This window comes from Theobroma cacao, chromosome 1 (assembly GCF_000208745.1).
Source record: "Theobroma cacao cultivar B97-61/B2 chromosome 1, Criollo_cocoa_genome_V2, whole genome shotgun sequence".
Lineage (NCBI taxonomy): Eukaryota > Viridiplantae > Streptophyta > Magnoliopsida > Malvales > Malvaceae > Theobroma > Theobroma cacao.
In genome coordinates, this window is record NC_030850.1 from 31,034,843 (window position 1) to 31,060,862 (window position 26,020).

General features: G+C 33.8%; 4 protein-coding genes across 5 annotated transcripts; 2 read left to right on the plus strand and 2 right to left on the minus strand.

Moving 5' to 3' along the window:
* LOC18613530 (protein LOW PSII ACCUMULATION 1, chloroplastic) lies at positions 7,161-11,972 on the plus strand. The gene is made up of 9 exons (XM_018114188.1): positions 7,161-7,441; positions 8,134-8,237; positions 8,649-8,784; positions 8,943-9,174; positions 9,339-9,496; positions 10,233-10,421; positions 10,737-10,837; positions 11,082-11,178; positions 11,648-11,972. The coding sequence occupies exons 1-9, from the start codon at positions 7,208-7,210 to the stop codon at positions 11,720-11,722; spliced, it is 1,326 nt and encodes a 441-aa protein (XP_017969677.1). The 5' UTR covers positions 7,161-7,207; the 3' UTR covers positions 11,723-11,972.
* Positions 15,055-15,825, plus strand: LOC18613531 (rapid alkalinization factor). The gene has a single exon (XM_007050806.2). The coding sequence runs from the start codon at positions 15,238-15,240 to the stop codon at positions 15,586-15,588; it is 351 nt and encodes a 116-aa protein (XP_007050868.2). The 5' UTR covers positions 15,055-15,237; the 3' UTR covers positions 15,589-15,825.
* LOC18613532 (heat shock factor-binding protein 1) lies at positions 16,472-18,592 on the minus strand. Its single transcript, XM_007050807.2, has 5 exons — positions 18,378-18,592; positions 17,688-17,741; positions 17,443-17,466; positions 17,330-17,372; positions 16,472-16,865 (listed from the first exon to the last, which is right to left on the minus strand). The coding sequence occupies exons 1-5, from the start codon at positions 18,378-18,380 to the stop codon at positions 16,720-16,722; spliced, it is 270 nt and encodes an 89-aa protein (XP_007050869.1). The 5' UTR covers positions 18,381-18,592; the 3' UTR covers positions 16,472-16,719.
* Positions 19,618-23,843, minus strand: LOC18613533 (dol-P-Man:Man(5)GlcNAc(2)-PP-Dol alpha-1,3-mannosyltransferase). 2 transcript variants are annotated; one of them, XM_007050808.2, is made up of 13 exons: positions 23,559-23,843; positions 23,442-23,476; positions 23,200-23,337; positions 23,033-23,101; positions 22,454-22,611; positions 22,296-22,362; positions 22,139-22,192; positions 21,776-21,864; positions 20,891-21,007; positions 20,475-20,569; positions 20,308-20,386; positions 19,975-20,031; positions 19,618-19,883 (listed from the first exon to the last, which is right to left on the minus strand). In XM_007050808.2, exons 1-13 carry the CDS (start codon positions 23,725-23,727, stop codon positions 19,715-19,717), a joined length of 1,296 nt encoding a protein of 431 aa, XP_007050870.2. In that variant the 5' UTR covers positions 23,728-23,843; the 3' UTR covers positions 19,618-19,714. The 2 variants fall into 2 exon arrangements, with proteins under 2 accessions (XP_007050870.2, XP_017983178.1); XM_018127689.1 differs by having other exon boundaries at positions 23,554-23,645.

Genomic DNA, 26,020 nt, shown 5'->3' on the forward strand with positions numbered 1-26,020 from the left:
AATTCCTAATACTTAGAAAACGCGCAAAGATGGGCAACTGTAAACACTTCATTTTGTCCGGGCATGATTTCTTTTATTTTATCTTATTTTATTATTTTTATTCTTTTACTTTCATTTTATTTTTGTTTCTTTATGTATATGCTTATTCATTTTTAGTGAGGCTTCAAGATTTAATGGGTCTATGACTCAATTTATTAACTGGGCTACAAGCCTAATTTTCACAAAAAAAAATATAAAATAAATTAATTAATTAAAAAAAAGGAAAAGTTGGCTGTCATGGCAGTCAACCTTTCCTCCTTGTACCAAATTTCTAAAATTTCTCCATAAAATCCTTGAAATTGATCCCAACAAAATAAAATCAAATCAAATCAAACTAATTTGAAGGGATTTGCAATTAAATGGAAAATTCTAAGAAAATGCCTATAAATACCCTAAAAAATGCAACAATAGAGGAGGTTTTTTTCCTGGCTATTGAAAAAAAAAAAAGAGAGAGAGAAAGAAAAGAGTGTTTTCTTGTTGTTGAGGAAAAAGAAAAAAAACCTAGGCTAAAAAAAAGATAAGAGTTTCTTTGTTAGAAAAAAAAGAGAAAAGAGGTTGTGTTTCAAGAAAAAGAAGAAATAGGGAAAAAGTTGTTTGAAGCTGATGTTGATTACTATTGAGCACCAAATGGTGCATTCTAAACTATAAGAAAGGAGAAAAAAAGTGGCTTGAAGGAGTTTCAAATGGGCCCACATATCATTATCCAACAATCTTGAGCTATTCTAACCCTAAGCCAGGTATGGACCTTGGACTTTGTAGTTTGGGCTATATTATGTTTTTGTGGTTTAGACTTTATTTGGGCTATGCTATTTACTCTATGCTGTTGGGCCATATACTTTATAGTTTAATTGATATTAAGTCTTCATATTCACATAATATGCATTAGCCTTTTTAGTTTAATTGATTTTTTTAAAAAATATAAATAGGTAGGAGGATGACAAATATATATGTATATGTATATGCATGACAAAAATAAAAATATAAAATAGAATTCTAGTAGTTTAAAAGGTGACCATATAGAATGAATGATTAGGAAAATAAAATATAATATAAGATGGTTGCTTGGATTATGTCGATGTTATAATATGTACTCGAGATATGAGAAATAGCACTCTTGAGTTAACTTTTTTAGGTGAGGGATTTGATTTAAACTCCTCTAGTATGATGGAAGAGTTTTAATGTTAAGTCCCAATATTCTAATCCAAATAAATATTATTTTTAAAATATGATAAAAAAAAGGGACTTTAATAAAATAGAAAAGGCATAAAACAAAAATGAAATAAAAAGGAAAAATAATAATAAAGATGAACATAGGGTATGAATAACAATTAATATTAAAAATTATAGCGTGCCACACACCATCATTGCATTATGTAAATGTCATAGCATCTTGGTATATTTTGTATACAAGTCAAGTCTCCAATAATGGGACTTTTTGAGAAAGCTTGCGAAGGTGAGTTCACTTGAAAATTTTCCTAAATGAAATGATATCTTTGGGTCTTATCAGTATGATGGAAGGGCTAAAAAAATGTTCTTAATGAAAACCTTTTACTTATATTAAGGTTTAAATTACATGAAAATATTGTCTTTGTTCACAAATGATTATTCCAATGATGGGATTTACTTGATAAGCTTGCAAAGGTAAATTTTCTTGAGTAATCCCCTAGGTGAGAGAGTATCCTTGAATCTCACTAATATGATAAGCGAATTCAAGAAATATTCTCAATAAAAGGTTTTCATTTGACATTTATCAAGATTTATGCCATACATTCCATAATTTGCATCATGTACACGTCACACCCGTAAAACCAAATAATAAACTTTAGGTCACAAATAAATATAAAAATAGAATAATAAATTATAATTAAGGGAAATAGGATAAAAATCAAGAATTAAGGTTGAACAAGGATAACACATGATTAATTGATATCGTTCTTTGAACGAATGTCGTGGGAATGCTAATACCTTCCTCGTACGTAATCGTGCTCCCAAACTTAACTCTAAAATTTGTAAATCAAGTTTTTGTTCTTTAAACAAACTTAAAATCAATTTAGGACCTCATCAAATAGAACGAATTTAATATGAGTCCAATCACATCTCATAAAAAATATTGATGGTGATTCCCAAAATTTCACATCGAGTGGTCGAGTTCCCTGACCCACACATTATGATACTGACTTTTATGAAATTGGGTAGGTTTGATGGTGGTAACTTTTTAAGATGACAGAAAAAGATGCATTTGCTATTGTCAACATTGAAGGTTGTCTATGTCTTGACTACACCTAGACCAAAAAGGGTGAAAATGAGTGTTGTTGCAACCAGAGAAAGGCAAAAATGGGACAATGTCAATTATTTGTGCAAGGGTCACATCTTGAATGGTCTGGCTAATGAATTATTTGACACATACTAGAATGAGGCTACTATTAAAGAATTATGAGACAAACTGAAAGTTAAGTACATGACAGAAGATGCAATAAGTAAGAAATTTCTTGTCAGTCGCTTTATTAATTATCAAATGGCTAATGGACATTTTATTATAGAATAACTGCGAGAAATTGAAAGAATACTTAATCAATTTAAACTATATAACATGAACATTGATGAAACTATACTTGTATCTTTTATTATAGACAAACTTCCTCCATCATGGAAAGACTTTAAAAGAAATCTGAAACACAAGAAAGAAGAATAACTCTTGAGGCTTTGGTAAATCATCTTCAAATTGAAAAGGAATACAGGAAACAAGAACAAGTTGTTGTTTCTAGTGAAGCCAAAGTGCACATTGTGAAGGAAGGATAGACCATTAAATCTATCAAAAAGAAGTTCAAACAAATTGTCAATGGCCTGATTTCTAAAGACAAAAAAAAACGCATGCTTCTATTGTGAAAAATCAAGACATTTTGATAAAGAATATCGATTATTGAAAAAGAAAAATTATTATTCAAGAAGAAATGCTTCTAAAAATTTTGTAGCCATGATTTTTGAAATCAATGTGCTTAAAGAAAATGATGTCTGATTCAGGAGCAACAAAGCAAGTATGCAATGACAATAGCCTTTTCAAGAATTTCGCAACAAGTGAGTGTGGAAATTTCTTATACATGAAAAATTCTTCTACATCAGTAATTAAAGGCAAAATGACTATTGAATTTGAGTTCACTTCTGGAAAAACTTTAATTTTGAAATATGTATACTATGTCCCAGAAGTTAGGAAATATTTAATGTCTAGAAGTCTATTAAACAAGTTTGGTTTCAAGCTTGTACTTGAGGCATATAAATTCACTCTATCCAAAAGGGGAATGTTTGGTGGGAAAGGTTACATGTATAACGGAATGTTCAAATTAAATATTATTAATAATAATAGGAATAAAATAATTATTTTTGCTTATATGGTTGAATCTTTTTATTTATGGCATTATGGATTAGGACATTTAAATTATAAAAGATAAAATGCTATGTATAAAATGGACTTAATTCTAGAATTTAATCAAAATATTGATAAATGCAATACATGCATGCTAACAAAAATAACTAGAAGTCCTTTTTCCAAAAGTTAAAAGAAATACTAAATTACTTGAACTAATACATAGTAATGTGGGTGATATGCATAGTACACCTACATTAGTTGGAAAGAAATATTTTGTCAAATTCATTGATGAGTTATTGTTACGTATATTTGTTGCGTTCTAAAGATGAAGTGCTTCATAAATTTAAGGTCATAAAACAAAAGTTGAATTACAATGTGAATCTTTCATCAAGAGTTTAAGATTAGATAGAGATGGAGAATATTATAGACCAAGTTATTTTGCCTCTATTGGGATAATCCATCATATTTCAACACCTTACACATCATAACATAATGGTGTGGTAGAAAGGAAAAATAGTGTTTTGACTGAAATGGTAAATGTTATGTTATCATACGCAAGTCTCGGAAAAGGTTTTTAGGGAGAAGCTTTATTAACAACTTGTCACATATTAAATAAAGTTTCTAAAAAGGAAACTAAGAAAACCCCATATGAGCAATGGAAGAAAAAGAGATTAAGCCTTAGTTATTTGAAGAAAAAGATACTGAAAGTGAATGGAACCATAGACAAGTATAAAGCAAGATTAGTAGCCAAAAGCTTTACGCAACGGTAAACGATTGACTACTTTGATACTTATGCTCTAATAGCAAGAATTGCTACAATTAGAATTCTAATCTCCCTTACATCAATTTATAAGTTGGTATTTCACTAAATGGATGTCAAAACAGCAGTTTTAAATGGTGAATTAGAAAAAGAAGTCTAAATGGAATAACCAGAAAAGTTTATTGTTTCAAGACAAGAGCATAGAGTTTATAAGCTTTTCAAATCGTTGTATAGACCTAAACAAGAACCAAAATAATAGCATCAAAAATTTGATGAAGTCATTTTACCCAATGGTTACAACATAAATGAATATGACAAGTGCATATATAGCAAATTTCAAAATGAAAAAAGGTGTTATAATTTGTTTATATGCAGATGATATACTTATTTTTTGTATGGATTTGGAACAAGTCAAAGAGACAAAGAAGTTTCTGTTAAATAACTTTGTAATGAAAAATATGGATGTAGCGAATGTCATACTAGGTATTAATATATTTCGAGATGAAAATAACATAATTTTATCACAATCGCACTACATTGAAATAGTGTTTAAAAAGTTTGATCTTAGTAATTGAATTCTAGCATCTATACCCATGGATCCTCAAATTAAATTATTACCTAATGCTGGTAGGATTGCTAATCAATTACAATATACAAGAATGATTAGTTGCTTAATGTATGCAATGACATGTACACAAGTAATCCAAGTATTTCGCATTGACAAGCCATAAATAGATTACTAAGGTACATAAAGAAAAGAATCAATTATGGACTTTGCTATAATGAATATCCATCAATACTAGAAGGGTATTCAGATGTTAGCTGGATTATAAGTTTAGAAGATCATGCTTCCACAAGCACATGGATCTTTATGCTTGGTAAGGGTGCTATTTCTTAGGAGTCCAAGAAACAAACATGTATAATAAATTCTACATAGCAGCTGAATTTATTACATTAGCCAAAGAAGTCAAATGGCTAAGAAATTTACTTTGTGGTGTGCCTTTATGGTCTAAACCAATTTCTCCAACTTTTGTCTATTGTGATAATGAAGCAACTCTAACAAAAACAAATAATCAAGTGTATAATAAAAAGTCTAGACATATTGGATTAAGATATAGCTATGTCCAACAATTAATTTTCAATGGAGTGATCACTATAACTTTTTTAAGGTCTAGTGAAAACTTGACAGATCTTTTAATAAAAAGTATTGCTAAAGATAGTGTAAATGAGACTTAAAAGGGGATAGGGCTCAAGTTCATAAATTGAAAGTCACCCATGGTGGAAACTCAACTCAACGCTTGGTTTAACGTCAACTCTTGAGTTCAATGAAACAAAGTACATCATCTATATGTGGTTGCTAGCACTATAATATGATATATTATATTCCATCCCAAGTAAAGTGCTAAGTACCCATAGTGGTAAGGAAATGATAGGTTGTATACTCTTAATACACCATAACATAAACTTGTTAGAACGCTTTAATTGCAGGGGCATTCTTGATGGAATCTACCTATGTGAGGATGAAATGTGGCTACTTCTAAGAGCTCAAGAGCTTGGCTCTAACGGCACTCACGAAAAGAAGATGCAGACACATGGTTAAAAGCGTCATCGGATACTGTGCAATCATTGGTATTGAAATCATCATGTGAGATGTGTTTGGTTAATCAAATGGAATATATGGTTCAAAGTATAGTCTACCATGCAATTTTGATTAACTTTAACATGTTTTTCATTGAATGAAAGTTAAATCAGAAGACACTTTCATTTATGCAATCGATTTCCAAAATTATAAAAAATGTGGATTAATTTGAAAATTGTGAGGGATTGTTGAACCTTTTTCAAATAAATATGGGACACAATCCCATGTTGCAATAAAAGAAAAAGTTATGTCTATTGAAAATTAGAAAATAAAAAAAAAGTCATGTCTATTGAAAATAAAAAAATAAAAAAAATCACATCTGTTGAAAAAGATCAATAGTTGTGACTGTTTGAAACAGATAGAACTGTGTCGATTATGAATAAGCACTTACGCCTATAAAAAGGACCCTCCTTTAAATAACAGAACGTACAATAGAAAGCAATAACAACAACTCTCATTCCTTTCTCAACATTCTCCAAGTTTTCTTCTACATCATTTTTTTGCAGAAAAATCTTATAAAAGTTTGATAATATTGTCATACTCCAGTGAGTGCTCAATAGATTGATTTTGTCAGTGCAAAACATTTTCAATCACTGGGTTTCATTGTGTCTTTAAGGTGTATAGGCTGATAACTCTTTTGCACACTATAAATAAAGACGAATAAAACCTTAACTTAAGGACAATGATATTTATACATGCGTTGAAGCCTTTTTAGTATCTTCTAGTTCAATATTCTAACACAAACAAATTAGTCCCTTTCCTTAGACTAAAAGAAGATCAAAAAGGAAATTCTTGAAAACTCTTGAAGCCTAATATCAGCATTCTTCGAAATTTCTTCACTTCTTCAAAGGTTGAATGAGACACTTGGAGGAGCGAGGAGCTGTGAGTCTTCGAAATCTTCATCTTCTTTTGAATTTGTGTTGTAGTTTGGAAGACTTAATTTGAACTTTTGGACTTGTAGGTTGGGAGAATTAATTTAAGAGATAAAAATAGTGAATTTGAATTAGTATAACTATACGTCTTTAAGATAATTAATAAAAAAATAAATTATTTTATAATTAACTTGATGTCTTCAAGTTCCCACGTCAACATGATTCATCTTTAAGAAATTTCTTTAATTTACTAATTTCGGACAAAAAACTGCTTTACAGTCGCTTTTATCCATTGAGGGCTACTGTAAATTGTAACGAGTAACGACTCCCTCCCGAGTTGACTTGAACTGCTTACTCTTATGATATAAGTGTACATAAAACGACAACGTCGCAAGCATAAGTCAGCAGCGCCAGCGACAACGTGTGGTACTTAATTTGCCACGAGAAAATTGAAACTTTAAAAAGAAATTCTACTAAAATCCAGTTAGATAAACAGTCTAGTTTGGTCCGAAGTCGGGACACGCTATATCTGAATGGCTGTGTCTGCTCTGGCACTGAACCAGCAACTCCTCTGCTTCTCGAATTCAAGGACAAGAGCAATATCAAGGCCATGGTTTCCCAAAAAAGAAACGCTTGTGAATTCTCACAAGGCTCATATCTTTATAGTTTCTTGCTCTTCCTCTTCGACTTCCCAGTCCCCAGAGGCCAACACTCAGTCTGCAGAGTCTTGTGTCAATCTGGGCCTCTCCCTCTTCTCCAAAGGACGCGTACGTATTATTCCTTTCATGCTTTAGTTTTGCAATGTGGGTGTTTTCAATTTGAGAGATTCTTTTGCAATTAGAGCCAAAGCTTTTAGTTCTTTTGTTTTTCTGTTCTTAATGATTGGATGCTACTTTAGATAGTATATACTCATTTAGTCAATGTCAGTATGAAATTGGCTACGCTATGATGCTAACTTGAAAATATACTCTTTTTTTTAAATTTTTGCTTTTCTCTATGCTATTGATATATTGGACAGGTTTCCACATTGAACAAGTATTCTATAATATCCTGTTTAAGGTTGCAGCATATTGCTCTTGTGGTCCGGTATATTAAAGACCTTAACTTTACCGTATGTTAAATCGTAGAGTATCGTGCCATTCTAACATTATTTTGTAATCCAAGGAGCGAAATCGTGCTTGTTTTATTATTCTGATGCAAATCAACCCTTGCTCAGCAAAGAGCAAACTCCTATCTATGACAACTGAGACTGATTTCTGGATTAATGATTTCAATGATAATGCTGCTCCAAATTACTCTTATGAAGTTATTGATCACATTTTTCAGAAGTAGATAGTCTCAGATAGCACATTGTTCTGCATCACTGGCAAAAACTTACCTATGGAACCCATATTTTCTATTTGTAAATTCAAATCATTTTTTTGTAAAACAGTGCCTTTAAGTTAAATGGATATTTCAGGTTAAAGATGCTTTAATCCAGTTTGAAACAGCCCTTACTTTAGATCCAAACCCTGAGGAAGCTCAAGCTGCTCTCTATAACAAAGCATGCTGTCATGCCTACAGGTAAGGATTTCTAATGTTTTTTCCTTCTTTTGTTAATAGTTAGAACTTCAAATTATCATGAAGGATTCTAGAAATTGACATGTACTTTAGGAAAGAGGTAATTTGCCAAACATAATGCTACCATTATACTCTCCCAGCTGCACCTGGAAAGTAGCTTATCTATAGTATTCAAAAATACATACTCTTATTACATGAATGGATACTCTATCTGTCTGCCAACTTCGCTGGACTCTTCTTTTTTGAAATTCCCCCATACATGAGTATCCAATAGAAGGTTCTGGGAATCTGGTTTGAAGTAACATATTTGTTCGTGTTATGAAACTCCTGTGCATTAATCTCAACTAATAATTTATTACTAAAAAGGGCTGCACTAACTAACAATCTTTCATTTTTTTTTTTTTTTGTAGGAAGAGGGGAAGGAAAGAAAGCTGCTGATTGTCTGCGGACAGCTTTGAGAGACTACAACCTCAAATTTGGTACAATTTTAAATGATCCTGATTTGGCCTCCTTCAGAGCATCGCCTGAGTTCAAGGAATTGCAAGAAGAGGTTTGTTGCATAAGTTTTCTTCCTGCCACTCCCCTTTCCCAATACCCACCAAGTATCCTAAATGCAAAAGTGATGGAATCAAATGAAAGTAATTCATCCCCATGAGGATCAAATTACTGAAAGTTTGTTTTCTTCATAATTATTTGTTATCTTTCCAGGCCAGGCTGGGCGGAGAAGATATAGGCTACAGTTTTCGAAGAGATCTCAAACTTATCAGTGAAGTCCAGGCCCCATTTCGTGGGGTTAGGAGATTTTTTTATGTGGCATTCTCTGCAGCTGCTGGAATTTCACTGTTCTTCACTCTACCTAGGCTATTTAGTGCTATTAAAGGTGATGATGGTGCTCCTGATCTATGGGAAACTGCAGGCAATGCTGCCATAAATATTGGAGGTAAACAAGGAGATCAGTTATGCTAAGTGTGTGCACGTGTTATGTGTGTCAATTGATGAGTTAATCTCTGGTTTTTTGTTTGGATGTGTTGGCGTGACCCTCAAGCTAATAATTTGTAACTGGCTTTTGTAAAATGACTAAGTTTTTGAATCAGCTATCTGCAGGTATCATTGTTCTTGTGGCATTATTCTTCTGGGACAACAAGAAGGAGGAAGAGCAACTTGCACAAATATCCCGAGATGAAACTCTCTCTAGGTTGCCTTTGCGCCTTTCCACCAATCGGGTTGTTGAACTCATGCAGTTACGAGACACTGTTAGGCCAGTTAGTATTAAAATTTTCATTTTATTTATTGTTTGAATTTTGCTTGCAAGTTCTTGCTGCTTCATGACTGCAAACTTTAGATAGATCATTACAAATTTTATGCCTGCATGGTCACTGTAAAAGTATAGTCTTCAAAGATAATGTTGCCAACCATAAGCAATGAAGAACTGAAACCTTCATCTCATTTCATCACCGGATAATACATTTCTTGTACTGATTTTAGCCAATATACTTGACACATTTCCAAAGTAATCAAAGTATTAAAATTTAGGCTAATAATTAATAAATGAAGCAGGACAGCTACCTGTAATAGCTCTATGTGTTTCTTTAATTGTTGTTATATGCCTTGTGGACACCCCTGTGACGAGAGCAACCAGAACGCTGTGACCATAAAAATTATCTGTTTTGTTTTCTGTTTCTACATTTTTTGTAGTGAATGCCACTGCTTGGAGTGGGGATGGAGACAAAAAAGGGAGGATATAAGGAAAAAAATGAGACTTACCATTAGATCAAAAGTCTTCTAGACTTACTATAGAAGATTACATTGATATCTACTACCCTGATTGAGTGTAGATACATCTTAATGCACTGTCATTTCCTACTTGGTGATCTAAATATATGTCAAGTTTAACTTTAAGTTGTGTTTTTTTCTAACTTACATGCTGACGCATTTTATACGCTCGCCCTTTATCTATACGGTTTTTGTCATTACATTCTGATTGAAGGTTGGATTCAGGTTATTTTAGCGGGGAAAAAGGAAACAGTTTCGTTGGCCATACAAAAGGCTGAGAGATTTCGAACTGAGCTCCTCAGGCGAGGTGTTCTTGTAGTTCCTGTCATTTGGGGTGAAGGTGGAACACCACAAGTGGAGAAGAAGGGTTTTGGGGCTTCTCCAAAGGCAGCAGTTGCTCTTCCTTCTATTGGGGTAAAATACAAGTTGCTAACCTATAGTAGATTAGTGGCCATACGAGGATATAGTTCTTCTTCACTTATTACTTTATCGTCATTTGTATAGTTACTAAGACTTCTTAGAAGTGTACTTTGTGCTGTACATGTGACTGCATCTTTATGCTTAGGTGTATTTGTGCTGGAATGTCATAGATGCATAGGCTTGCTGCTTATAGCAATCAATTTTACATGGAATTTTAAGTTGTGAAAAATTAAATGCATGCACCAAATATGGTTTTTGATTGAAACATTTGTTGCTTTCTTGACACTTTATGTCTTGGTGTCATGGCAGGAAGACTTTGAGAAACGAGCTCAATCTATAACTGCAAAATCAAAGTTGAAAGCTGAAATTCGATTTAGGGCGGAGGTTGTATCACCTGAAGAATGGGAAAGGTAACCTGCTACTCCATACTTTTACGTTATTGTTTTATCCCTGTTTTAGAAATTAGATAAAAAAAGTTGTGCTGTAAAGCATCTCTTGAGGTCAGAAAAGGACTGTGTCTTGACAAACTGTTTCAAACCATTGATTACTACTCAATTATCAGTGATAGGCTCAAATTGTGAATGGACATCTTTTCTTTGGTTAGCTTTTTTTTCCTCTTCTAATCTTTTAACTAAAGATTTTTACTCATTTCAGGTGGATCAGGGACCAACAAAAGTCTGAAGGAGTTACTCCTGGTGAGGATGTGTACATAATTTTGCGCCTAGATGGTCGAGTTCGAAGATCAGGAAAAGTAAGAACATTTCTCGGAAAATTGTGCCAGTTCCTCTTCTTGGGCTGAGATAATAACATATACGTTGATTATCAGATTGTGTCATGGCGGTAACTTAGGAAGAGTTATAACTGATGGCTGATTTTAGTTGCTTAAAATTTTGAAATTTATGAACACACTCAAAGCATTGCTTGGTTTTATATCAGCTGCTGTTTTCATTTCCTGTAAGGCTATTAAATAAATCTTATAAACCTCCTTAGTTATCAGTTGTCACTGACTGGGATGACCTGAATTAATGACTATAGACCCCAAAGTAGTAAAAGTTCTGCACTTGAGGACATCTTAATATTTCCTTATACTTAACTACCATGTGGTGATGTGGGTCAGTTGCGCACTAAGCTCTATATTCTCCATCTTAGGTTTACAATAACCAATGACGAAAAATTGGAACTTTTCTCCTCTTTATCATGGTAAATTTTCATGTTCGCAGGGAATGCCTGATTGGCCACAAATAGTGCAGGAGCTACCACCAATGGAAGCATTGCTAAGCAAACTAGAAAGATAGGATCTCTGTCAGCAACTCTTACTTGAGTATGCTTTGAACGAAGACAGAACAGATTGTGTGGCTGATGGGGATCTTTCCTGTTGCTGATTAGTGACGCATTAGAAATACATGTTTTTCTTCCATGGTCCTTTTACACAGCAGGAGATTCTACATCCATACTTTAAGCATTGTGTTATTGCTTTGTAAAATTGAACATGCAAACTTTGGGACAAAATAAAGAAATTAATTCTGGTCATCTGTTATTTCACTATTTCTAAGTTTTAACAATGGTTGACCTGTATCCTTTTATCTCTCATTTCTTTTTCTTTCCTTTTCGGAGGGGGGAGGCAGCCTTTATGGTGGACTTTATTGGCTTTGTTTTTTTTTTTTTTTTTTTTTGTTGTGTGCAATAATTGCACAAGCCAGCACACTGCTTCTTTTTTCCACCCTTAATACTAGCGTTTTAATGGGGGATTATCAGTCTTATTGGGGTAAGCGAGCGCTCCCTTCACGTTATTGGATGAATGATCATATTATAGTTTTCAATTAATTAACTTCCATTTGTGTTAGACAGTTGAAACATTGAACCTATCCTTCATACCCCAATTCGCAGTCAAATGTTGTTCCAAGGTTTTCAGGGCGCCAGGAATACTTTCAACAGTTTCAGCATATGTTTTGTTTTCGACCTTTTTGAGCTCAAATTTATGGTAACATAAAATGTAGCAACTTCCCCTAGAGATTCATGATTACCATCTTCTTGGCTTCGGATAGCCAAATGACTTATTGAGTGATTGTGGTATTTGCCTTGCTACTTAGTATTTACAGCAGAGAATCGATGGAGAATGCGCGGGAAGCAAAGATAGTTTAAAGATTGAAGAAGAAAGGAAGCTCAGTCACCTGAGTATTTAGGCTGCCGTTTAGTACTTTTCTTTACGTAGTTAGTTACGTTGTTGTTTACATTTAGATTGCGTTTGATATATTACTAAGAATATTACATTTAAAACATTTATATAGATATATTATTTTAAATTTGTCTAAAGTTTTCTTTTTTTTATAAGCGTGGCACCCAAACTCTTTTCTCTCTCAAATTTTCTGAATTTTTTAATAAATTTTTTGTATTCTAAACCGTTTAAATGTTTATTTTTTTAATTTTTGACATAAAAAATATATTTTTGTAAAACACTTTTAAATTTTTTAACAATTTAAATTAAAATTTCATAAAACTCAATATCTCAATCTCTTTAATTTTTAGACTTGATGATGAAACTTAATCCAAATGTGCTAATGACGTGCTACCTTTCCTGCGGAGTATTAAAAAAAAAGGAGAAGAGAGCAAAGTGAGAAAGAAGTCAAAGAAAGATGAAGGAGAAGAAGGCAAGGAAGAGAAAAAAAAAAATCCGAAAGCGAAGTTGGAGAATAAAAATTTGTTTACTTTTCATTTGCAGAGGAAAAATAACTTTCTCTCTCTCTCATTGCAATCACATTGTCATAAAATTACTTTTTCATCCCCAAAGCGTCAATCAAACACTGTCATATGCTTCTCCACAAGTTAATTACAAGAATGTCCTTCACTTACCGTCTACCAAACGTTACCTTCCGGTTTGACTTTACCGAGTTACTTTTTTTCTCTCCTTTATACTACACTGTTTAGATTGTTGGGTGTATGAGCTGCAAATGGTTTGCCCAGATCCATGTGCTTTATTTCCTTGGTATTGGTAACGCCAGATGTTGGTGCTGGTTGTTTGTTTATTATTTCTGCCTTTTTTTTCTCTCATCCAGCAGTGTATATATATCCGTTGGTTGATTAAATAAAACGTGTTGTCATCGTGGCGTGTTACCATTTTTCTTCTGTTTTTTCTCTCTTGGCTCTCGACTGTCCTTTCTTCCCTGTGCCACAGCTGGTTATTTTCCCAGAAAACCTCACCTTCTTCAACACACCTATTATAATCAAAGTTTAAATTTGAGTATGGCCAACTTTTAAACGTTAGTTAGACAAAATATAAAAGTATCGAATATGGTATGGAAGTTGCATCGACATAGAAAGGAGCGAGATATAGAGAATTGAAAGAGCCAAGGTCGGTCCATGGGGTGGGTAAGGTTGGGATCTTGAGCCACATGTGTTGTGCTTGCTTCTAAGAATCTGATAAGATTAAACTAATTATTTCAGATTTGCTTACGCCTTTAACCCGAGTCAATGTACCTTTTTATGCCTATCTTGATTACATGATCTTTCTTCATGTATTTTTCCTATGCAAGAGGAAGTATCCTCACCCAAACTTTGAACCCTGTTAGCCTCTGAAAACCTCAGACCAAACACCTGAATAAGCCACCTGTCAGCTCATTTGGAAAACAACACTCTGCAGAAGAAAATTTGTGGTTCCATAATGCGGTGCTCAAATTCTAGAATTTTACTTTGACAACCCATTTTTGCATATTTTTACAGGCCACTTGAGTGGCTCTGAACTATACATAAATCTCACCTACTATCTGGAATCCACAACTGAAATCGACAAAGAAAGGTTAGAATAACATAGAAAATCGATCTACCCCCATGAATAAAGGTCACACGCCAGCAATTTCAACGGATTATCTATTGTTTTAAAACTCTGGTTTTGCGGTGTTCACATCGCCAGTTCTGTCATTTTCTTGTATTAGGTTTTGAACAAGTCATACATTTTCAAGGACTCCCCAAACTTTCTAAATAGCTATCCAGGCGTTGTTTGAACTTGTACAAGAGTCATTGAACTAATGGACCTTATCAAAGAATCGACCAAGTACCCCCATGTCACTAAAAACATTTCTTTGTTCTTCCATTGTCGGGTTAGGTTGTGCTTTTATTATTATTCTGATTATTCTTTGTCATTATTATTGTTAATAGTCATGGGATTAGGACAGGCAAACTATTGGAAGGTTGTTGGACGAACTAGGATTTAAACCAATCCTGTAATATATGCCTCCCCCATCAGTCAACCAATTGCCTTCTTGGTGTGCTTAGACGTTGAACCATCATTATCTCCATATTTACAAAACTACCAAGGATTCATGTACTTTGTCCAATGCTTTTATATTTATTTTTTATTAATATTCTATGAACGAAATGATATATTCATAATAGTGTGGGCCAATAACAAAAATATAATCCTCAATTTGAGCTTGTTCATTGTCATCTTCAGAATTAGAAATTTACCAAGTTACAATATTTTGAAGAACAGGTTTACGTACCGTTGTCCTATGCAGAATTATTGCTGTGTCATTTAAATGTTGAATATGGTTTCATCATACACATTTGAGTTCCACTTCTTCGAGAACAATAAATTTTGGAACGAGAAATAGAAATTTGACAAGGGAAAAAAACCTAATGCTGGTGCCAAGTCAAGTGGCATTTTGGATAAATAAGGAGTTAGTCAATGTCATTCTTCCAACTCTTTTATTAGTAGCTTTAAAAACAAGTCGCCACACCCCTCCTCTTCTTGTCCCGACTTAAGCAACTGCAGCATAGAAAAATATACAACAGCCAAAACAAACAAACAAACAGCATGTCTAATCCCTCTGGTTTTCTCCTGGCCGTTTCCTTAGTCCTCACAACTCTGATCATCTCCTTGTCGACCGTCGAAGCAGGTGGTGACCACCACTTGATCAACTGGGTTCCGACCAAGGCTGGCTGCCAGGGCTCCATGGCTGAGTGCATAACTAACGATGAGTTTGATATGGACTCCGAGATAAACAGGCGCATATTGGCAACCACGCAGTACATAAGCTACGGAGCTCTGCAGAGGAACACCGTGCCATGCTCTCTCAGGGGTGCATCCTACTATAACTGTCAGCCAGGCGCACAAGCTAACCCCTACAGCCGAGGTTGCAGTGCCATTACCCGTTGCCGTAGTTAAGGTTATTCCGCAACTCCCCCACCCCCGCTGTTTTTTTTCCTGTCTCATTTTGTTTGTCATTTGTAAGATAAAAATATACCAATAAGGTTGATTTAGTCAGAATATCAGGCTCCTCTCTGGTGAGATGGAGAATCTATGTTGTTGAAGAAATTCCCTGATACGTTATCATGTAATCTTGTGTGTTTCTTTGCCCTTTTAATTTGCTGCTTTCGAATCTTAATTACCTTGAAGTTTCAATCAGTTTCGCTTCATTTATACTAGGAGATAGATTGATCGGACATTTTTGGTTTACCATCTGGGAGAAGATCCTGGTCAACCCTGTTTGTTAACTCCAACACGCAATGGCAAATTATGAACCAGGCATGAAAATACGTCAGCTAGAACTAAAATCCATAGCAAGTACTATGATGGTAGGCCAATCAGAATGATTATATGCCAATTAATGGAAAGGGGAACATTAATTGAACTCGTACTCTTCTAACAAGTACAATCATAGCCATCTTTGATACCACTTGTTTTGAAATGTCATTCACTCTTCCAATAATGCAAAATAATTTGGAAGTACCATCTATTGCATTCAAAATGTATTCTGACAACATATTGTCAACTACTTTGCATACCTCAACTGAAGGTCATTAGAGATAAAATGTGAGCTAAGACAAATTATATTCAGAAGGACAACTTCAATTATCAGCTTTAAGTTCCTATAGCACTTCCAAGCGCTAAAGCTGATACACTTGGGATTGCCTACACAGATTTAAGGATTAGCGTTAACGGCTGCTCATCCAGAAGGCTGGCCAATGAAGCAATGCTCAACATGACAAGTTTAGTGACCAAACCTAAATAATTATGTATTTGCTATTGCACAGAGAAAGAGCACGAATGTTAACAACAAATCACCTCATATTCATTAACTCGCTCTATAATTTGCCAGACTGGCATTAAAAGCAGATAATTGTTACTCCCAGTTCACAGAAGATATAATGAGTACAATAAAAACAGAAAAAAGAAAAGGAAAAGGTGGACACACAGTAATGTCCCTGATCTCTCGCCAATTATGTTTGCATATAAAATAAGATACCACCAAATTACAATCATCAACCACTGCTAAAAACGCTCTTTGGCTAATTTTCATGCTGAACCTTCCTCTTGCTTTGCTTCATCAGACTTCTGCTTTGATGGAGCTAAAGGAGATGGAGAGCCTTCCACTCCCATCTCTGCTTTTAGGTCATTGATGCTCTGCTCCAGCTCGTTTATACGGCTTCCCATTTCATCAAGTGCTTTGGAGTTAAGCAAACAGTAGAAGTCCCACACTTCATAATAATACTAAAGTAACTAACTAACTATTTCCATTTAAAGTAATGCTATGACACCGCAAAAACATAACAAAGTTTCAAACTTGTTCAAATCCGTCCAGCAAACAGTTATCAGATACTGGTCCAAAATCACTGTCCCACCAAGCTTCTTAGCCTTATTTCAAGAATACCTTATAAGTTGACAAAAGTAAAACTTAAGTATAGGTTACTCTAAAACATTCAACCTATTTATGTAACAATAAAATTAAAAAGCTCAACAAAGAAATATAGACAAACTTCTCTGCCAAACATATCGTTTAGGACAAGCCATTTACTTCACCAATGAAGCAACTCAGCTACATTCCATATCTTGTTCTTTTTGACAACATTGCTATCCTACGGAAAACCATGTTTCAGTAAAATTTAAGAACATATGAAAAGGATATTCTTTGTAATAATGGAATCAGACATTGTTTGAAACCTAGATTGCTGCAAACAAAATTGTTGTCAATAACAGAAACATATTATTCCAACAACAGAGGGTCTAATTATAACTCACCATTTGTTGAAGAAGATTTTGCACCTGTAAAAATCAGTCAAAAAGATCATTACTAAGGACTTAGTAGAAAAGCACGTCAACAACCACAGCAAATAATTGCCGAAATATATCCATCAGAAACTATGGTCCTTGCACAACTTTGCAACCTAAGAGTTGAGACTAAATCAAAATTAGCAGTAGTTATGCCCTCGTGATAAATTAAAAGCAGTTATCATTCATGGTATGAAAAAGGGTGAAGAACTCACAAAAACAGTCATATCAGCAGTGCTTTGCTTTGAGTCTTCCGAATTATGTCCGTCCTGCAAAAAATGTACATTAGTCAGCCCATACCACACAGCATTAGCAAATGAGTAATACACAATTAACCCCTACTTCAGATTGTTTAACACTAAGAATGCAATTGATCACATCCTCAAATACCTAGAAAACTATAATCCTCTAACCAAACTTTTAACAAGAAAAAGAACTCAGAGCGGAAATTGCTTCTGACTTGCTAAAAATCTGAAGAAGACAAAGGAATTGTATGCCATTGACTAAAAGGTTTGGGTCTTAAGAGAAGTAAAACCCTAAATAACGTCATAAAACCTACACTAACATTCATAATAAAGCCTAGAAAGTAAAACTTTAATACCAGCATTGCAAGCACAACCAATTTTAATCCAAAAAGCACTACTAAAATTTAAAAAATAATAAAAATCAAACGAGATACAAACCAGAAAAGCATAATTGTTAAAACCCATAAAGATTCAAGATTGTTTAGAGAATACAGATCTAAAACATGTCGAAAATGAAACTATTTAGATCAAGACCTTTAACATCCATGGTACGACTATAGATCGTACGTTTCTGGGCAATTAAAAGAAAAGGAGAAAATGATAGCGAGGAAGATTATCAGCTTTAAAATTTACAGAAAGAAGAAATGAAGTAAAGTATACCATTCTTTAGCAGTGGATCTCTGGTTGTTCGCGCTGCTCCTCACTCCTCACCTCAGTTGCCTAAAATTCGAAACTTGGAAGCTTGAGGGAAATCAGAAATGATCGCTACTTACTTTAAAGGCGTATAATCGCATTCCATTTTCATCCCGGCTTAAGCCTCTAATTTACCCATATGCCACTCGTCTTCAACATTTTTTAGCCTTTGTTTTCTTTTTCATACTTTATTATATATCTCTAGAAAATGAATTTAAAACGTAAATACTAGTGTTTCGACGTTACGTTTCATCATGTCAAAAGAATATGGAAAAATCTAAAGTGACTATTTATTGAAAGTTACGGTGATGGCATTTTTGTCATTGAGCATTTATACCCAAGTTCCAAGCCCAATACGAATTGGGACAAGACGAAGAGGCAAGAGCGAGGGAGCGCCACCGCATTCAAAATTCAAATAGTTTGGGCCTCATTTTACAACTGTGGGTCTCTACGGCTTTACCAAGTAGTTCATGATCCGCGTAAATCTAATCTGCTTTTGTAATTCTGATCAAGGATTAACGGGGCGGATGCAAGACAAGTGTCGGTTTTTTGCATTGTGCATTCTGACTTGTCTCGTAACATAATCCTTTCATGAAATAACTTAAAATGAAAGGAAGATAACAAGAGAACCTCTCCTTCGATTTTAGGTGGAAAGGGATTGATATCCAATTCTTTGTATCCAAACATACACACGCATACATACATACATACATAATAAAATCCTAAAGAATGTACATCAAATTATTGCATACATGATAAATTCCTTAATGTGTTGGAGGTTCTTTAATTCGGTGACCGCTCTTTTTGCAAGATAGGAAGCTTAGACCCTCTTCTTAAGGGGAAATCCCACTAATGTAGATTGCACACAATTTATAATAACCTACCCATTTCTATCTTTTTGAAAAGGCTGTATATACGAGTACATGGACCAAGTTATTTCAGGATTTTCTTAGATTGACAAGTAGGTTTTCAGAATTGCAGTCACAAACCAATTGGTAAAATCCAGAAATTAAGCTCATAGTTAGCATTGCAATGGGCTAATAGAATTGCCAAGATAAAAGAACAAGAATAATAGCAACATGCAACTAAGCTCATTGATCTATATCTCAAGAGCAAGTCAAAATAAACAATTATATATATAATATATATATATATATATATATATATATATATATATATAAAAAAAGAGTTGGCGGGAGTCTCCCTGTGCGTAAATAACTACAGAACTTGATATGAGGTGTAATGGGTTTATATTTATAAGATGAGTACAAAAATTTCACCAGCCAAAGAAAATACTTGGCACTTCATTTGTCCTTTCTACTAAGCGATTTATCACTCACACAGGGATTTTCGGGTGAGGAAGACCATAAACCCCACAATATAACTAGGTGAAGACAAAGGAGTAGAACAGATGAACAAGAGTTTGATGGATACACATTCCAGCACAGCTCCACTCCTAGGAACAAAAAAACACTGTACAAAGAAAACAGAAGTGGAAATATCGTGAATATTTCAAGGAGGTGACTGCTCCAAGTTTATTCAAGAGCAGGAGTAAAGAAGTTACCGAAGCAATGTAGGGAAAGGTGTTCTCCACAACAGGTAAGGCAAGCTATAGAAATACCTGCACCCAGAGACGATAGTCAGGCTCAGATGAAACTCTTAACATTTTTCTCACTAAAGATAAATTATAAACAAGAGAGAGATCTGAAATGATCTGATTCCATCTAAAAGTTTTGTACAGCAGGAATAAGATATTCTCAAACCAGAAAAGCATCTAGATAATCCATAATTTATAGTATCATAGCAGGCATCATAGTCAAGATTTTTACATATACAATTTAGGAGGTTAGACAACCTAATATGAATAACAGGGCATTTGTAATAGCATGACACTCACCATGAATAGAATTGATAATGCAATGAGCGGGCACATACAATGCCAATGAAGTTTCCAACAAACATGGTTGTCGTGATATCTGAATTCATTTCCACTAAATTTAGTATTCCAATGAAAGAGGGAATAAGGGATTCTCTCATGAAATTCATGGAATGATCACAACTTACATTCTTTCTTGAGGGTTTTTGGCAATGAACTGCTAGATGTTGAGAAATAAGATCTAATCCTCAAACACAAAAAATTAAGAAGCCCACCTTCATGCCTGCAAAATAGCAGATAAATGTGCAATTAACATGATCATCATCAGTTACATGGCAAGAATATTGCCTAAAAGGCTAAAACTAGACATTTTTGCATAAGTAGCACAAACATCAAGAGCAACACAAACCATCCATCAATGAACATTCTCTAAATGGATTATGCATCGGGGTTTGTGTAATAATATCAGGTTTTATCTAACACAAGGCAGGCAACTATATCTGTCAAGGCTTATATTAGTGAGACAAATTATATTTTTCCCAAAAAAATTCCTGAGACTGCATGCTATTACTTAACACCAAGAGACACAAGCCATTTCACTTACTTGCACCATTTATAATGAGCAAAAAATGCGAGTAATACAAGGTGAGCAATCAGCAAAGAGACAGCAAATTCCTTTGATACAAAAATTGGTTCAGGAATGAACTTGAAGTTGACAGACCTGGCAAAAGAATAAAAATCAAAGTTACACCTCAACAAAACCCATTATCATGCAAGTAAATTACAGAAAATTATAGTCTGAAAAACAATGAAGTATAGCGCTATTCCCAAAAAACCACCCCAGCATACAAAATGATAAGCAAGCAAATGGGTACAACCTCTTAAAAAATATCAGTGTGGACCTTTATCCCTTCAAAAGAAGTTCAAAGAATTATTGAAGAATAGTTTCCAGTAACCCTAAAATCTACACTGATTTACCAAACAGAAACTCAATACGAGCTCAAGTATATCTTATGGCACGCAATATTTTTTAGAGACAAGTTTATGAACCATCAAAATTTTAAACTACTCAAAATAAATACTTAATACCCTCAAAGGCAGGTAACAACATGAATATTATAACATAAGAACTTTTACACGAGCGATCTTAAATTTAAGCTCATTGACTTAGCAGAAGGACACACAACTCCCCAAAGGAGATCAAAGAAATAATTTCATATCAAAAGGCTTTACAAAAGGCAAAAAAAGAAACTTTTCTCAAATTGAGAATTCTTTCAAATCAGATTTTGATCTAGCAATCCAATCTGTAATCTAGTTGCTGCACCATACCAAGCTAATACTCCATGAAATATCAATAATCCAAGAAAAATTACCTAAACAATATTTTCATTTACCACCATCCAGTAAAGATGCTACTAATTAACCATGTCCATTTGTTACTAACTGGCAACTAAGGGAAGGGAGAGCATTTTCAATACTATAGAATTACCAGAAGTGGATGAAGACACGTCCAAGATTAAAGGCTTGCGATATATATTCAATTGGATATGATACTAGAAAGGGCAGCCCCAGCACAATCTGCAGAACCATTTACAGAGTATGTAGAAATGAATCGACGTATTGGCAGAGAATGCCTCCTGCCACAACATTAAATGCAGTAGTCCAACTCACCTAACCACATTGAAAGTAAGTTAAGATGCATGGAGATTAATATTAACTTCCCATGTTAAGAAAGAAAAAGAATATAATCTGTAAAGCAAGGAAAAGAATCAGAAATAGAAATCTCAATTATCAGGCAATTTTCAATGCTGATAATGAGTCCTCAAAGACCAACAAGGAATAGCTCACACACCTGCACCAGCGCCGCACCAGCTAAAGCTGATATTATCCCACTGATATTCATAGCCTGTAGAAGCAGTGATTCCAAAAAAAGATGCAACTGTTTGAGCATAATAACTGACCCAATTGCTATTTACTAGAAAAATATAATGCAGCAGAAGTTAACGCACCTGTAGCATGAGTATTAAAAGAGGTGGAGCATAAAGGAGGACATTCATCTTTATTGAAACTGCAGCACTACACATAGAAAGAGGGAAAGTTGAATCAACTTTTCTTTTCTTTTCATTTTAAAAGAAAAAACAAAGTACTAATTAAGTGAGCAAGCTACCTAAAAATAATCAATCCCAAATGCCACCGTTGGTAAAGAATGGATGCCATCGCAGCATGGAGAAGTGTCATTGCAAAACAGTCATTAAACAGACGAAGCACAAATATTGAGTGAACTCTCTTTGAAAGAGAAACCAAGCTCAGAGCCCACCATGGAAGCTGCAAGACATTATAAGAACAACAAATGCTAATATCAAAAGCCAAGACAAATAAACAAGCATTGTAACAGAGAGGTCAGAAACATTAACAGCGAAGAACAATTTTGTTTTCCACAGATTGGATGGCTTCTGCAGAATGAATATACAGATTTTACCAGTGCTTGAGGAATGGTGCAAGTGATAATTGAGACGCAGACATCTCAAATACACAAGTTTCCAGCATTTAAAGTAAAGACATGTATTTTAGAACTTTTAACAGTATTCTCTCCTTTATCCGCATGTAAAGTAGATTGTGAAAAACTCTACGTAATTTTACATAAAAAGACATCTAACTACACCAGAAACAAAAAATGATGGTGATATTATAAATTATAGGGTACATATTAGCGCCTGAACTAATAAAACACAAGTAAATTTCATACCACATCAGTCTTTACATAGATTAATAAGACGATTCCCAGGTTTATGATGTATAAAATCCCAAACAAAATCTGCAATCAACAAAACAAAAAAAAAAAGCATAAGGTACTGTTTTACATAACCACAAATCAGAGACAAGAAAATTCAGCTTGCATAGTACTATGATCACCTGAGCTGGAAAAACCTGTCCTCCTGTAACATACTGAATAGCGGAATAAACATAAAGGAAGCCAGCTGGGTAGACAAGCGGCCCAGTGTCTCCTTTCAAGTTCTTGTAATCCCTTTCTCCACCGAGAAACCCACTTACCTGTCATTAAACACTAATTCCACATTATCCCGTTATTTAAAAAAAAAAAAAACTGAACCAACCGAGAGAAAGGAATTTGCTTGATTAGTACAAAATTACCACACCTGAGACATGTAAGCGTCCCAATCTATCTTCGTATCTGAAAATTAAAAGTGTGAAAAGTCACCAAAGAGTTTCAGGTAAGAGAAAAGAGTGGAAGAGCGGGATTTTTGGGACCTTACAAGGGACGTAGGCGATGATGAAGGAGACGAGGAGGGCGTCAATGAAAAGCAAAGCCAAAGCCATTGCTGTTTTTGGGTTTTTGAGAAGTTTTGGGATCAAAGAAAAAGCACCAGCATCTTTTCTTCGAGAGCGTTTGGCATGAGCAGAAGCTGAGTTTTTCACTGCCATGGATTTTTTTTTCTTAATTTTGGGTTGAATTTGTGTTTGCCTTTTTTATTCTTCGTTGTTGATCGAGGAGAAAGATATTGGACTATTGGAGTTTCAGGAAACAAGCGCAGGAAATGAACGGTCAAGAAACTGTTTTCGAACAAAGTTGGTTTGATTGTGGCCGTTTGATTGGTGTGGATGTGGTGTGTAATGAGTTAGGAGTGGGCTACGGATTGGTCCCTTTTGATCGATCGAGGGGAAGCTTCCTTGTTTCATGGTCGGGTTGCCTAGGCTCAATAAAAAGACCCAAAGAACAGGCCCAAATCCTATCTGCTTCTTTCTTTTTTTCCTTTTTTCTTCGATTAACAAATGTTTTTAATTGGAAATATTCTATTTATACATAGATTAGTTCAAAAGCTAAATAACCAAATAAGCTCCTGAACTATATAAAAAAATTAATTAAGCTTTTTTTTATTATATTTAAATAAGTTCTTAAATTTTTATTTTAAGTGAAATAAATTCTTGAACTATTAATTAACTTTGTTAGTCAACTGTACAATTGGAATATTTTCTACCACATAGCAGATGACGTGTATTAAAACTTATTGACTAGGAATTGGGTGTTCTCTTTTTACCCGTCCACATGTCCAAAAATAATTAGATTTAAGATTTGAAAAGAAATTTAAAACTAATTGCTTCAAACTAAATGCTAGTTATTATCGTTCTTAACATGGAATAGGTTTTGAAGATCTTTTGTTGTAAACCCTTTTTCATGATCATAACACATTCATGATGAATATCTGCTTTAGGCCTAGGAGACTCATTTTCAACTTGTATCTATTTCTCAACATAACGAGTTTCAAAAGGAAGGTTAAATTTTATCTTTATTGCCTTATGATGGGGATTACAAAGAGTGCTTCGTTCAAGATCGAGAGGTTCAACTTTGATTTTGGAAGAATATTTTTCTTCAATATATAGGATAAGCCGATCATCAATACCAGGCTTCGAATTCTTATTCTTACCATTACATGAACGAGTTTTCAATTGTTAAGCAATACTATGATCAACTATAAAAAGGGAAGGGAATGGATTGATCGGAAAGAGAAGGGCTTTCTTTAAGCGTTGATATTCTTGCCCTTAATCCCTGGCGATTATTTATTGAGGCAAGAGATAATGAAGAGTTTTAGAAGAAGAGTTTTGACAGATTAGCTACAGGAGATAATGAAAAGGGGTGTTGGGAATTTAAAAGGAATACAAGGAACAATTCAACTTTGAGAAGGATTATTGTTTCTCTTTAATATAGAAATTAATATAAATTTGCATAGATAAAATAAAATAACACATCAACATACTACGTGACAGATGATATGACATAAAATTACCAATTGTACCATTGATTAACAAAAGTTAATCAACAATTAGTAACAGAGGCTTATTTAGTTCAAAATAAAAGTTCAAGGATTTTTTTAAACGCAACAAAAAGATAAGAATTTAATTGATTTTTATGATAGAGTTCAGGGATTTATTTAGGTATTTAACCTAATTCAAATTTAAGCGCCCAAGTATTTGATGAAAGCATAGCTCTTAATTATTGTATTATAATTAACAAATTATAAGTATGGATTGTATAAAATTTATGAAAATATTATATGAAGCTCACATGTATAAGTGTAAATTTTTACATAATATTTTATTGTGATTAGGTACTTCCATATTTTGTTCAAGTGCATGCAATTCTCCTGCTTCAAATTTCTCCTTTCATAAATAAAAAAAAAACAATTTCATGATTTTTTATTTAGAAAAAAAATTCAAAATCAATTTTTTAAATACTATCCACCCAAATCCTTGATGCACAATCTCAATCTTAATTTAGGTTGAAAGTCACAAATATTGTCACACGAAGAAAAGAAAGTCCAATTTTTTCCTAAGCAATAGCAAACTGAAAGCTGTGAATCTCTAATTCATTTATCACACTTTTAATTTTTAATTGATGATATTCAAAATGAAGGTCAATCTTTAAAAATATATATGCTCGTTGAAATTGACCAAACAAATCATTAATTCTTATAAATGGATATTTGTTTTACATAATCACTTGATTTAGTTGTTTATAATCGATGCACAGTCTCATTTTTTTTTCACAAATAATATTGAATTACCTCATAAGGATACATTAGTTCGAATAAATCCTTTGTCTAATAAGTCTTGCAACTATTTTTAAGTTCTTCCAATTCATAAGATTCATACAGTAGACAGGCTTAGAAATTGGTCTAGTTCTCAATATTAAGTCAATGGCAAACACATCCATAAATTT

Excerpts from the sequence above, each read along its gene's own strand:
- LOC18613533 (XM_007050808.2), bottom strand. The coding sequence starts at position 23,727 with ATGGCAGTGAAAAACTCAGCTTCTGCTCATGCCAAACGCTCTCGAAGA. Across the intron at positions 20,570-20,890 it reads GCTCATTATAAATGGTGCAA|GCATGAAGGTGGGCTTCTTA; the intron begins GTAAGTGAAATG and ends GCTATTTTGCAG. Across the intron at positions 19,884-19,974 it reads CCTTTCCCTACATTGCTTCG|TGTTTTTTTGTTCCTAGGAG; the intron begins GTAACTTCTTTA and ends TTCTTTGTACAG.
- LOC18613531 (XM_007050806.2), top strand. The coding sequence starts at position 15,238 with ATGTCTAATCCCTCTGGTTTTCTCCTGGCCGTTTCCTTAGTCCTCACA.
- LOC18613532 (XM_007050807.2), bottom strand. Across the intron at positions 17,467-17,687 it reads CTGCTGATATGACTGTTTTT|GTGCAAAATCTTCTTCAACA; the intron begins GTGAGTTCTTCA and ends TGATTTTTACAG. Across the intron at positions 17,373-17,442 it reads AAAATCTTCTTCAACAAATG|CAATCTAGGTTTCAAACAAT; the intron begins GTGAGTTATAAT and ends TTTTGTTTGCAG.
- LOC18613530 (XM_018114188.1), top strand. The coding sequence starts at position 7,208 with ATGGCTGTGTCTGCTCTGGCACTGAACCAGCAACTCCTCTGCTTCTCG. Across the intron at positions 10,422-10,736 it reads TTGCTCTTCCTTCTATTGGG|GAAGACTTTGAGAAACGAGC; the intron begins GTAAAATACAAG and ends GTGTCATGGCAG. Across the intron at positions 10,838-11,081 it reads TCACCTGAAGAATGGGAAAG|GTGGATCAGGGACCAACAAA; the intron begins GTAACCTGCTAC and ends TACTCATTTCAG.